Source organism: Populus alba, chromosome 14 (genome assembly GCF_005239225.2).
Source record: "Populus alba chromosome 14, ASM523922v2, whole genome shotgun sequence".
Classification (NCBI taxonomy): domain Eukaryota; kingdom Viridiplantae; phylum Streptophyta; class Magnoliopsida; order Malpighiales; family Salicaceae; genus Populus; species Populus alba.
Genome location: NC_133297.1, coordinates 9,199,504 through 9,213,091, shown reverse-complemented (window position 1 = coordinate 9,213,091; position 13,588 = coordinate 9,199,504). Strand labels below are relative to the sequence as shown.

General features: G+C 30.7%; 2 protein-coding genes across 3 annotated transcripts; one reads left to right on the top strand and one right to left on the bottom strand.

The window, feature by feature from the left end:
- Positions 1-3,090: 3,090 nt before the first annotated feature.
- Positions 3,091-4,208, bottom strand: LOC118041067 (uncharacterized). The gene has a single exon (XM_035048174.2). It carries the CDS (start codon positions 4,135-4,137, stop codon positions 3,289-3,291), a length of 849 nt encoding a protein of 282 aa, XP_034904065.1. The 5' UTR covers positions 4,138-4,208; the 3' UTR covers positions 3,091-3,288.
- A 6,530-nt stretch (positions 4,209-10,738) lies between these two features.
- LOC118041068 (uncharacterized) lies at positions 10,739-12,554 on the top strand. Of its 2 annotated transcripts, none has more exons than XM_035048177.2 (3): positions 10,739-11,253; positions 11,420-11,553; positions 11,865-12,554. In XM_035048177.2, the coding sequence occupies exons 2-3, from the start codon at positions 11,420-11,422 to the stop codon at positions 12,436-12,438; spliced, it is 708 nt and encodes a 235-aa protein (XP_034904068.1). In that variant the 5' UTR covers positions 10,739-11,253; the 3' UTR covers positions 12,439-12,554. The 2 variants fall into 2 exon arrangements, with proteins under 2 accessions (XP_034904068.1, XP_034904067.1); XM_035048176.2 differs by having other exon boundaries at positions 10,740-11,253; positions 11,416-11,553.
- The last annotated feature ends 1,034 nt before the right edge of the window (positions 12,555-13,588 follow it).

Genomic DNA, 13,588 nt, shown 5'->3' with positions numbered 1-13,588 from the left:
GAGTTCCTCTCTCGACCTATGTTTGAAACTGAAATCAAAAGCTAACCAAATGCGCCATGACTGATTGATACGTGTATCGCACCTAAGAATTTAATTTGTTAGTGTCCGTTTCTAATTTGATTACTTTTGACGTCAAGCGCCACTCTTCTCTCTTTATATAATTAAAATAAAAATAAAAATAAGCGCCAACCTTCTCTCTTTATTTATTTTTCTTTTTTTATTCCTTGAAAACCAGGTTTACATTTACACAAACAAAATAATCTCCACTAAAAAAACTTTAAGGAATATAACTTAAATGATTAAGTTTTAAATTTATTTCTAAAAAATCATCCGTTCAAGTATCATGAACCTCCTAGCCATTAGATACTTATCTGATTGTTAATTTCAAGATTACAAGAGATTAATCAATTTACATATAAATTGATTCAAATATTCATAATTAAAAAAAAAACAAAAAAAATTAGAAATGATAAAGAAAAAAGGTCAGTTTTGTTTTCCTACATGTAAAGTTATCTTTATGTTTTCGGTTTCCTTATGATAGATGCGTGGGCAGCATGTTAAGTTAATAAATCCGTGGAGATCATGTGAACCTTTACTAATAATTTGTTTTGATTGTTTCAATTATTGGTGGAACTTTATTAGATTCTTGGTGTTTAATTCGTGTTGATTGGTAACAAGAGCTTGTATGAGCGTTGATCAAAGGGCTGTGATATTTCAGGAAGCACGGGCTAATAAAGGACAAAGAAGATAAAATCGACAAGATCATTCAAGTTCAAAAGCCAAACAAAGGTTGAGTCAAAGAGAAGAAACACATAATTGCTGTGTTTAGTTTTTTTTGTTTTCCTTGATTTTAAAGTCTATTGGTAATGGGGTTTTATAAAAAAAATTATGAATTTATTCTAATTTTATTATTTAGATACTGGATTTAATAGGTTAATTCGAGTTAATCTTTTTAGGCTGCTTCTTGTAATTGATTTAATTTCATCCTTCAACACTGAGTTGTTTGGGAATTGAGCTTCATAATCTTATATATATGCTTTTTAATTTTTTTAAGGTCATCTTGGTCTAATAATCTTAATTGGAGGTTTGAGAGGTTGACCTGAATTCTATGTTCATTTTTTGTTACCTTTTTTACTTGAATTTTTTTTTTCTAGGAATTGTAATTTTTATTTTTTTCGGTTTTATAAGGTTATCCTTGTTTTATAATTCAAGTTATTGATTTGTAAGTTAATTCAATTTATTTTTTTGGGGTCTTTTTTAATTAAATATTTCTTTTCAATTTCATCCTCCAAGAACTTATTTTTTTTGTTTTATTTTTAATGTTATCTTTCAATATTATGTTGTTTGAGAATTGAGCTTTATAATTTATTTATTTTTCTGTGGAGTTATTTTGGTCTTATGGATTTAGTGTTTTTCCTTTTTATTTTTTTAATTTCAACCTTTAATATTGGATATGTTGGAAATAAAGCTTCATAATTTTTTGAATTTTTTATGAAATTATCTCGGTCTCACGACTTAGTTTACGAGTTTAACATGTTAACCTGAATTGACTTGAGTTATTTTTTTGTTGAATTTTTTAATTGATTTTTTTTTAATTTTATCATTCTGCAAGGGTTGGTTGAAAATTAAGCTTTGTATATTTTTTTTATTTGCTTTCTATGCGATTATCTTAATCTCATGACTTAAATCGCGCGTTAAGCAGGTTGACTTGGGTTGATTATGTTTATTTTTTTGGTACTTTTTTTAATTGAATATTTTTAAATTGGACTTCATAATTTTTTTATTTGTTTTTTTTTTTATGTGGTTATCATAATTTCATGTTTCTGGTCATGAGTTTGGTAGGTTGGTTGGGTTGACTTGGTTCATTTTTCCGGGTCCTTTTTTAATTGATTCTATTTTCCAATTTCACTCTCCAACAACTCAATTTTATTTTTTTTGTAGTTTATTTTTTTTAATTTTATCCTTTAATATTAGGTTTAAGAATTGGATTTCGTGATTTTTTTTCAATTTGCTTTTTATAAAGTTATTCTAATCTCATGAATTTAATTTTTTTTTCTCTTGATTTAAATCTTCAATACTGGATTTGTTGGAAGATGAACTTTGTAATTTTTTTTTATTAAGTTATTTCGATCTTATAATTTAGGTCATGAGTTTAACAGGTTAACCTAAGTTGACCGTGGTTGGTTTTTTTTTTTTTTGTCATCTTCTTAATTGATTTTTTTTTTCAATTTCATCTTTTAATATTGAGTTGGTTGGAAATTGGGTTTCATATTTTTTTTTATTTACTTTATATGAAGTTATTTCAATTTTATAATTCAAATTGTGAGTTTGACATGTTAACACAAGTTCACTCAGATAGTTTGTGTTTTTTTTAATAGTTTTTTTTTTAATTTCATCATTCAAATTTAATTGATTAGGAATTGACCTTTATTTTTTTTTTTAATTTGCTTTGTATAGAATTATCACGATCTCATGACATAATTTACATATTTGACAAGTTAATCCGAGTTGATTTAATATGTTGTTATCCTAATATTGTTAAAATATAACATCTAATATGTCACTATATCAATAAAAAAGATATTATTTAACATGTATCATATTTTAAGTTTATGACTAAGTTTTTTATTAGAAAAGAAGTTGCCAACACTTAAATATCTTTTTATATTGAAAAAAATGATTTTATCTACAGTGAAACGCGGGACAATTACTATAATTTTTATTTTGTGACAACTACTACACAATTATGAAACCATAGGTAAAATCAGGATGATATTTTGAAATGTTTATAATTTAGAGTGTTTTGGATACTGCAATAGCTTTTATAATTGTGGTACGAAAATGTAGTCCTTGAAACGGAGAATGGAAATAAAAGCTTCTCAAAGCAGGTGACCTATTTTTTTTAGAATAAAAAAAGTGACCAGTTAGGTGGGCCTATATATATACACGTAGCTTTCACCATACTTTCTTATCACAGCTATCTTCACCCAATATCAGCGAAGTGGTAAAAGCACATGTCAAAAAATCACATGCCAAGCGTCATCCTGTTGACATGGTTGGAGCCATTGATAAATAAGAGAATTCCAGATGTTTTGACTAATTTTAGAGCTTTATTTTCCTCTCAGCGGGAATATAAATTTACAGCTAAAAATGAATAATCCTACAATTTCTGGTGCACAAATTTCACAACAACTCATTAATAAAGGAATGCGACATATAATATCACAGAGCAATTGCCCTGCAGAATGAAAAATAAGAACATACTATTAAAAAATAAAAAGATCGATTTCAGACCTTGTCTAATTCATCCAGCTCAAAAGTTTCAGCAGAATTCCTTCTTCTCACCCTCTTACAAAGCAAGATCACCCCAACCCAGATAAGACCCTTCACAAGTCTTACCATTCCAATGGTTACCGTCAGGTAATACAGCCACCAACCAACCATGTCAGCCACCGCTAAATCCATCAGCAGCTCTATCTTTGCCTCTGCCACAAAAGCCAAAGACTCAACTTCATTCCTTAACCTCCACCACCACAAAGCACCACAGCTCAAAGCTACAGCCACCCTTTGTTCCCACTTCTCGTCTCTAGCCGCACCAAAAATGGTGTCATCAACCACTGGCTTAACAGCAGTCCTGGACCAATGGATCATGGTCTCATGCAACCCCAAGAAAAATATAAGTCTACTCAATAAACTTCTTTGAATATCAAAACCAGAACCATCGAACATCCCAGCAGATACGCTCCGTTGAACGCCCAAGCCAACACAGATCTGTAGCGCACATAACATAATCCATGCAGTGCACAATCCGGGTCGGTAAGTTGCGCCGGTTGACTCACTTAGAAGGGCTATTTTCCCTGTCAAGCCATGGATAAGAGTGGCTATGCTAACAACTGAAACAAGAAAGTACAGAACTGCCGTATTGATTGACAGGAATAAAGACGTGATGGAAGAAGACGGTGGTTGCTGTCCAGGATCAGACGTGATGGTCAGCAGATAGTTGTAACTAGAGAGCCGGGTGAGGAGGAGGAATGAGAGAGGCAGCAAGAGGCTGAGGAGGGTAAAGATCAAGATATGGAAGGGTTCTATGAAGATGGCGCAGCCCAGGAGCTTCTTTGCCTTCTTTTGCCACCCCATGGTTTTGTCCTGAAGCAAATATGACTCGGTTACGTGACCAGAAACATAAAATGAGGTCTAAATTTATGTGACAGATCAAAGTGGTTATCACGTCCATGGTTTAAATTAGTTGAGACAGGGCACTGTCCTAGCCCATGCCCTTATTTTTTTTTTATTTTTTTTTAATGGCCTGATCATGGAAAACGCTGATAGGATGTCCCCTTCAGCGGTTGAGGCTATTTTTTTTATTTTACTCTTTGTTAGTTTGGTGGTTACCATTTTAAAATTATTTTGCTGCTAATTGTTTTTGGATTATAGGTGGGGGTAGGTCTAACTTGATGTTTATGATTGGATATTTTTTTAAAAAAAAATAAATAAATATGCAGGTTTTTCTACATATTTTTATATATAAAATTTTTTTAGATATAAATCAAAAAGCTTATACATGCATCTAATTGAATAAATTAAGAATTATTTATGTAAATAAATGAAAAACATTCATCAACACAATAAAAAAAAATGAAACAACCAAGAGATAAAAATAGATCAAAATATTTGATATCACAACATGGGTCACTTACTCAATTATTTTTAATGAATTTATTTATTAAAATTTATTTTTTATTCCATTAAATGATAATAAAAATATAAAATTGATCGAATAAAGTAAAAGACTATTATGCAATGCTCTATATATTGGAAGTATTATCCAAAAATAAATATTTTTTATTTTTAAAAATAATGTTTATCTATATAAAACATTAAAAAAATTATAAATGACTTAAAATAATCTTTTCAAAAATCAAATATATACAAAATAATTAAAAAAACAGCTACTATTTTAAAAATTCTAAATAAGAAAAATAAAAAATATATAGAATGATATTAATAGAAACATAAATTAAAAAACTATCAAAAAGAAATGTAAAATCAAAAAGAAAAAAAGAAAGAAAGAAAGGGGCTAACATTTCTTGCTCATTTGAAAAACGCCCACGTGGAGGTCCTTAATTCTTTAAAAAGCTAATGGAGTGGCCCTAAATTTTTTTAAAAAAACAAGTTTGGTGACACGTCATTTGCAATAGCCTAGAATCCAGCTATTATAAGGACCTAAAAATAGAGCCTTATGGTTTTTTTGACCTATAAACTCAAATTTTGACCCAAAATACCTTTATAAACTCATTAGTGTTCTTAAAAAAGCATAAAAAATCTTGAAATCAACTTAAAATCAAAATCTTTTCGAGCTCATAATTCAGCGATAATTTGTTGACACCTAAGTGGAACTTTTCTTACCAAATAAAACTTGTTAAAACCAATATCGATTATTTTTGTGGTCAGAATTGATATCAATAAAAATTATAGGTGATCAAAATAAAAAAATTTGCTGCTCCAAGTCAAAGTGAAATATGATAGAGAGCACAATAAGAATTTATATAGAGAAAATATTATACCGCTTAGTTTCTTTTATAATATTATGTTCTGTATCATTATAGGTTATCGACCCTAATTGACTTAATAGGAACTAGTTTTCAAGATAGTGTTATGTTGTGGCTTAAATAAATAAAAATAAAATGAAAAAAATTTAAGTAAAAAAAAACTATTTGACATTATTATTAAACCTAGCCCAACAGGTCATTCTTAAAATCTTCTAACCCAACTCCTTACCTAGTCCGGGTATAAAATTAAATCATGTGAGAGTTGTTTTAACATGATCTAGTTAATTAAGGGGTCTAAAGGTATCCTAGACAACTAAAATGTTAAAATGTTTATTTTATATTGGGATAATTTTATAAAAATCAAACTAAAATAATTTATGAAGATAAATTTAAAATCAAGCAAATATTAAAGAATAGAACTAAAAAAAAATGACAAAAAGAAAAAGAAAAGGAAAGGAGAAATGCGAAAAAAAGAGGGATAAAATGCGGGGAAAAAGTAGCCACCTCCCTCATTATTTATTTACGTTGCAACCAAAGTTTTTTAGCATATATAGTACAAATATTTATCAACCTTCTAAACTGAACAGAGGAAGTTAGCCAACTTATATTCAAAATTCCTCGTCTCTCTCTAATATTAAACTAGCTGCAATAAATACTACTTAAAAACTTTGTGTTATGCACCGGCAAATATTAAAAAACAGAGAAATTATCTAAAACGTTGTGTTTCAAAAGAAAAGTTCCAGATCATTTTGTCCTCTCTTTTATGGAGGCATGCATTAACCCATTATATTAACTGCATTATCTATTAGTGAAGTCAACGGATTAGATAGACAATTAGAGAGAACCTGTGCCAATCATTCTTAATATTTTGAGTGGAGGAGTATATCGACGTTGTTAATTTTCTATGGGTTTTTATTTATTTATATTTCCTGATATGTATTTAGTTGGAGTTAGTAGAATATTTCATTATTGTATTAGTAATTGATGCCCTATAATTTCTTACAAAATATATCGTGTGATGAACTTGGCAGGTTTTGACCAGTTCCCTTAACGTACTTGTCTCCATGACGTCTGCCACCAGTCTTCCAATCAATTTCCTGATATATATTTAATTATAAAGGAGTTAGTTCCTCAAGCTTCCGGATGCTTCTCAAATATTACTATTTTAAGTGTTACAAACTTTAAAATTAATATAGATTTATTTTAATTATTAATTTTAAAATTTTAAAAAATTAGTTGAGGAGCCCGTAAACTAATCCGGACCCTCATAGTTACCAAAAAAAAAAAATCTTAATATATATTTACTGTTGAATATAGTTGGGGCATGTTGATTTTCACTTGTTTAAATAATGTTTTATTACTTTTTGGGATAAAAAAGATGAAACAATAAAAGAACAAATATTTTTAGTTGAAAAAAAAAAACATAAACATAAAGATATAAAAATAAATACTACTGGATAATTTTGAAATGAATTTATTTATTTTCACAGCAAGAGGTATGAAAAGAACATATATTCAGATACAATATTTATTATTTTCTATCACTAATAAATATAAATAAAATAAAATAAATTTCAAAATTATCCAACCAATTATTCAGATACAATATTTAAAAGGATTAAGTTGTTTTGACAAAAAAAAAATCAATAAAAAAGTCAACGGGCTTTTTACTCAAGTTTAATTCAAGGTTAGCCTGATTTTTATCGGATCGATCAGATGAGATTAATCTTTTCTCTATTTTTTCTTAAACTCAGGTCATTTAGGTCCCGGATCTCAAGTCAACCCCTAAGCCGATCTAAGTTTCATAACTAGGGTTATTATATTATTACAATTTCAACACTCAATATAAGTTAAAGTAAATATATTCGTTTTTATATGTATTAAGCAAGCAAGGTTATCAATTCCATTTAGTTCCATTATGGTCAGAGTGGTCGGTATATCTCATTTCAGTTCAAAAAACATAAACAATCTCATCCCACTTAGAATCTTAGCCTATTTTAAAAATTTCAGCCAAATTCTAACCGGAACGTTCTGGTTTCGTTCTGACTGTTTCTATTCTTGCCAAATAGTGTTTTTTTTTTAAATAAAAAAATCTATATATTTTTTTTCTAATTGAAAAAATGGAATGCCAACCAGAACGAGATTATATATATATATATATATATATATATATATATTATGTTTTGTCTGCTATCAACCAAACAAAATACAAAGACAATTATTGTATCTTTTACACTACTACCAAACACAATTTTGATAATAATACATATTAAGAGTAAAATAGATTTTTTTTATACAAGAGACAATGATAGTAAAGATAAAAGGACAGGTAGAAAAAAAGATAGAGATAAAATTATATTTGGTAGTGATTTATAAAATAAAATGATTGTCTTTATATCCTATTTTGTTATTGTGAACAAGATAAAATAAAATAAAATAAATATATTTTACCTTTAATGTATGTTATTGTCAAACTTACATATTTTAAAAAATAATTATATTTTTTCTATGCTTTAGTTTATATTGTATGTTGAGATTAATAATATTATAATAACCCTAGTTATAAAACCAGAATTGACTTGACGGTTTGACCCCCTCGACCAGTGACATAAACCTTGTCTATGGTCAACTCTCGAGTCGAGTTTTAAAATTATGATAATAATTATTTTTATCCATACGTTGAATCAGGTTAACCCATGCTAACCCTCTTAGCTTGTGACTTGGGTCTTGCCTTGATTGACTATCGAGTTGGATTTTAAAATTATAATAATAACAATTGTTATTCTTAAATTATTCTGGGTCAACCCAAGTCAACCTTTTTAATTTGTAACTCGAGCCTTGTTTCAAGTTGATCTCTGTATCAAATTATTAGACTAAGATAATAATCATTTTTATTCAAGAAGATAAACTGCATTAAAATTACTAGTAAGGTTGGGCAAGAATAAAGGGCACCAACCTCAAACTACTTGTTCCATGTAAAATAATTTAGAGTCCTAACCAACCAGAAGAACACTTGGCTCAAAATTTAAAAGATCAATCACTTTCCATGTCTTCCTTGATAACATCAATTCCACAAATGTCTCGAGGTTGCTTTCAAAATTATTTCCCTCTCATGGTGCGGATTTCTGAACTGCAATGGAATTATCATGTTCTGGTCGAATGACAGCAATCTGATTATCACTCCTTGTCTTAACTAATTTCGCGCTCCTTTGTTTGTTTCTCATCGTATTTGGCTAAATGACACTTTGCTTGAGATGTTTCTTTTAGATGTAGTTTTTTTTTCCAATAATAAAAGTATTACATGTGTGTCAATTAAAGCTAAATTTTTTAAATGATAAAAAAAGTTAAAGAATAGAAGAAATCTCTTTAACTGCCAAGCAAATGTATCCATTTATTTTTTAAGAGTCATTGAAGGTTTTTATAAATGTTGTATAAAATTGTATTGCAATTTGTGTTTCATGCTTTTTTTTTTATTTAAAATTAATATTTTATAATTGTTTTTGTACTGATTTTAATAATAATTTTCAAACAAAAAATATTTTAAAAAATAACTATTATTATTTCCTAGGCACCCACCCCTGTAGCACCATTGTTGCTAATACAATTACATCAAGGTAATATATTATATATTTTTAATTTTTTTTGGGGGGGGGATTTTCTATTCTTGGCCGTTTTTTTATTTATTTAATTTGTAGGAGAGAGCACACAAATTTAAAAGGTTGTTTTCTTTTCTTTTTGAAGACTCTTTTTTAGCTAAAATTGAAGAGAGAGAAGCTTTCAAAAACAATTCACAATGCATTCGGAAAACTCTAAAATATTACCTTTTTTATGTCCTTTTGAGATTTTTTTTTAATTTAATAGATTTGTTATTTTTTGGATCAATTTAGCCGAGATACTAACACGTCAAATGAGAGTGATTCCACATCATGGCTGTATTTAATAGATAATCAAGCAGACCGTACGACTCGAAGTGGTGTCTTCGAAGCCCAGTACTCTTCAAGTCTTAAGACAAATTTTATAGTTAAAATGTGATTCTACCACAAATTAGAGATGTTCTCTTTGTTTTCTTGTTGCTTTTCAGATCGTCCTGTGTGTCCACCTGACCTCAAAAGTGCTGCTCCTTTTTATCTTATTTTTAGATCTTTTGATCCATGGATTGGCTAGTTAACTGGCGGCCGGCCGGCCAGCAGCCGGCAGCCGGTGCGGTGCATGATGCTTCAACTTCATAATTTTTATTTTATTAGCGAGAGAAAAAAAAAAACAAAGAAAAGGAACAAAACATTCATTACGTCGTTATCCTTATCTAAGTGGTTAAAGTTTCTGCATCAGCGCCACCCAGTGAAATCAGAACAATTTTTAATGACAGACCGCTTGTGCTTGCTTTTATCTGAACTAGCTTCTCAGTTCCCGGCCCACAGGGGTAGGAGAGTGTCATGTCCTGCAGCCGGCAGCTATTTTTATTTATAGGATAATATTGGTTTTTGATCAGGTGTATGAATACGTTTAAAAATTAATAATTATATAAGAATTTATTCATTTTGAGATTTCTATGACCCAAGCTTATAATCCTGAAAAATAAATTTAAAATCTGATTAGTTGATTTATATTTTTTTTATATTACCATAAATTAATTTAAAGAATCCTTGAGAATATGGTAAATTAGTTTTTGAAAATGTTTTTTTTATATATTAAATAATAACTTTTTATTTTAAAAATTTATTTTTAATGTTAATATATTGAAATAATTCAAAAATACTATAGATCAAAAGATGTAAAAATATTTAAAAAAATAAATTTAAAATAAAAATAAAGTGATTTTATCTAAAAATAGATTTTATCCTTAACAACATCTTTTGCAGCTCAGTTCTACCTACCTATCTATCTCCATTAAGTTTGCCCTTCACCTCATCTCGTAGGTTATCAGAAAGTGGGCATAGGGCAGCCCTGCTTGGGCAAAATTAGGAAAACCTCTCTTAATTAAACTTGTCCTGCTACATTTTATGGTTCATCCCAGGAAGGTTGCTAATATGCGCAGTGACATTGTCACCTCACCAAATCCAGTAGTAACCATGTGCATTGCATCTTTTTATGCTTGGCATGCTCCCGAATGTGTCTGCACCCACAATAGAAGAAGAAGAGGAAGAAGAAGAAGAAGAAGAAGAAGAAGGATTATTTCTTACATGGCAAATCCAAAATGTGCATGGACATAGAGCTGGTCTCGCCCTTCTTTCAGCCAATCAAGTGGAGGGAGGGATGGGGCCATCATGTTTTTCCCATGTGAAACAAATATCTTGACATTTATGTGCACCTGTGTGGGTGGGTTTATTTTATAGCAAGGTGGGGATGGTGCTGATATATACATGGTTGTTCATTGCTTTAATATATTATAAATGTGTGAAAAGAAAAATGAGAGAAAGCAAATTGAGGTTCCTGTCATCTATTGCCTAACTTCCTTCTCTCCTTTCCCTTTTCTCTCTCTTAATCAATTTGATTCGAGTATGATCCCAATCCTCTTCTTCCCTCTCTCACCGACTTCCCCTAGTTGATATTCAGAGCAATTCTGTGTTTCTTCAAAGCATTTTCGGGCATAAGTTAGTAAGAAGCGGCATAGCAGCAAAAAGCGTGTCATGGATAGTTCTCCCTCTAGAAAATCGGACTCTAATGTTTCCGAACTCACCCCAGAAACTCAGACATCTAAAAGAAGGTGGGTTGGTGCTCTTCTTTCTTGCTTTTGTTTTCTTTTATGTTCTCGTCAAGTATAATTTCATTTTGAAAAGCTAGTTGATTCTGATGCATGTTTCTTCCCAGGGCTTATTCTATACTTTATACCCCTGATTTATTTGAGAATATTGTGCTTGCTTTGTAGGAAGATGGTTGAGAAGGTTGTTGTTAGAGTGAGGATTGGAGAAAATGCTCGGAAATTAAAGAACGAAGGACCACCTTCTGATTTCTGGTCTTGGAGGAAATATGGGCAAAAACCCATTAAAGGATCTCCTTATCCAAGGTTTACCATCTTCTCTCATTAATTTTTGGATCAAGTCTCCTCTCTCTTCACTATATGTATCTTAATGGTCTAATATGTGTTTTTTTCTTCTTAATTACAGTATATCAATCAACGCAACTCATGCTTTTTGCTAATGTTAATTTAGCAGCTCACATTTTAGAGTTAAAAAGTGTTAATCTTCTCTCTAAACTTTGGATTTTGCCAAAATGTTTCAAAGACTACTTTTGTCCATCATTGTTTCTCCATGATGGTTTTTCCTACACAAAGCAAGAGTACTTGTCACTGGTTTTCATGCTTCTCTCTGCATGCAGGGGCTATTACAGGTGCAGTACATCAAAGGGCTGTTCAGCCAAGAAACAAGTTGAAAGATGCAGGACAGATGCTTCGGTACTCATCGTTACTTACACCTCAAATCACAACCATCCAGGTCCTGATCTCCATGACTCTAACGTGAACCCACAACCAAGAGATCTCGAAACCCCACCGACTGATCTTGAAGATCATCCCATAACTCCCAAACAAGAGAGACCAGAAGAAGAAACAGGAGAAAGGCACGATCATCCCATCATGCCAAGCACTGATGAAGATGTCACTGAAGGTCACAATTTCCACTACTTAGAATCCCCAATAAGAATTCCTCAAGATATCATGATTAGCCAAGACTACCCTTTCACTGAGAACTCGCAGAGAAGTCATGACACCTTGGGTATTGTCTTCGACGAAGAGCCCATCTGTTGCTCCAGACTGATGACATTTTCAGCACCCAAATCAGAAGAGAACAATGACTTCTTTGATGACCTAGAAGAGCTCCCCACATCTTCATCTTTCACTAGCTTCGCGAGGGGCAATTTTTTCGATGAAAGGATTCCTGTTGTCCCTTCTTGATTCTAGTTATTTTATATATATTTTTTCGCCTTTTGGGGCTTCCTGCCTTGAAAAATGTAGTTAAAAATGTCCATGTATGATAGAGGGCACTTCTAGTGGTAGTTGTTACTTGTGTAGTTTTTCTTCCAAGTGAGTAAAGTAGTAATAAAGTTGCACACTAACACAGAAGGTAGTGGAGTAATATATCATCTTTTATAATTAGGTTTCTTGAGATTCAGACTAAATGCTCTTGACAGACGAGGAACCCACATCTTTCACAGTGACGGAGGAGAGAGGGGGGGCCGGCCTCCTGTGTTTGGTTGTTGAGTGTGTGTTTTTGTATTTAAAATTTAAACGAGGCACGAGGTTCACGAGTGAGTGCTTAAAGATATCTTAAGAGATAAGTCTCTCTCTCTCTCTCTCTCTCTCTCGGGGTTACTTTTTGGTGAGTGGGTGATATGGTGGGAGAGATGTTTGGCCTTTTTGGAAGTGCCTTGTTGTGCAGCTTTGATGGGGGAATGCGAGCATCGCCCTTGTCCAAATATAATGGTGCTTTGCTCTCTGTCTTCGAGTGTGTTAGCAGTTGCAGATTCTGCTGTAGACAAGGCGAATTCAACGGATACTTTTCTTTTGTTGGGGAAAGGATTGGCGTCAGCCTCAAAAACGCCTCAACTTGTCAAATATCTCATGTCAATTTAATCACCTTTCTTGATTTTTTTAAACAGTAAGTGTGCAGGCTATATATATTTTTATTAATATCTCGAGCTGATGAATTTAATAATTATATAAATTTTTAATAATTTTAAGATTTATAATACCTAAAAACTAGTAATTTATATAAAATAAATCTAAGATCTGATCAATTAAGCTATATTTTTAAGATTAATATCTAAATATATTTTAGAAAGTATGAAACCCGATCTGAAATATGTTTAAACTTAACTTGAAATATATATTTATATTTTTTAATACAATATGATATATATATGTTTTATTATTGATATAAAATATATAAATATAAATAATATTTATCATTTAATATATATACACTTCAAACACACACACACACACACACACACACACACACACATATATATATATATATAAAGAAAATCGTTCATACCCATTGTCATCCCTGAATATATCTCAAGATTGTACCACAATAATTGAC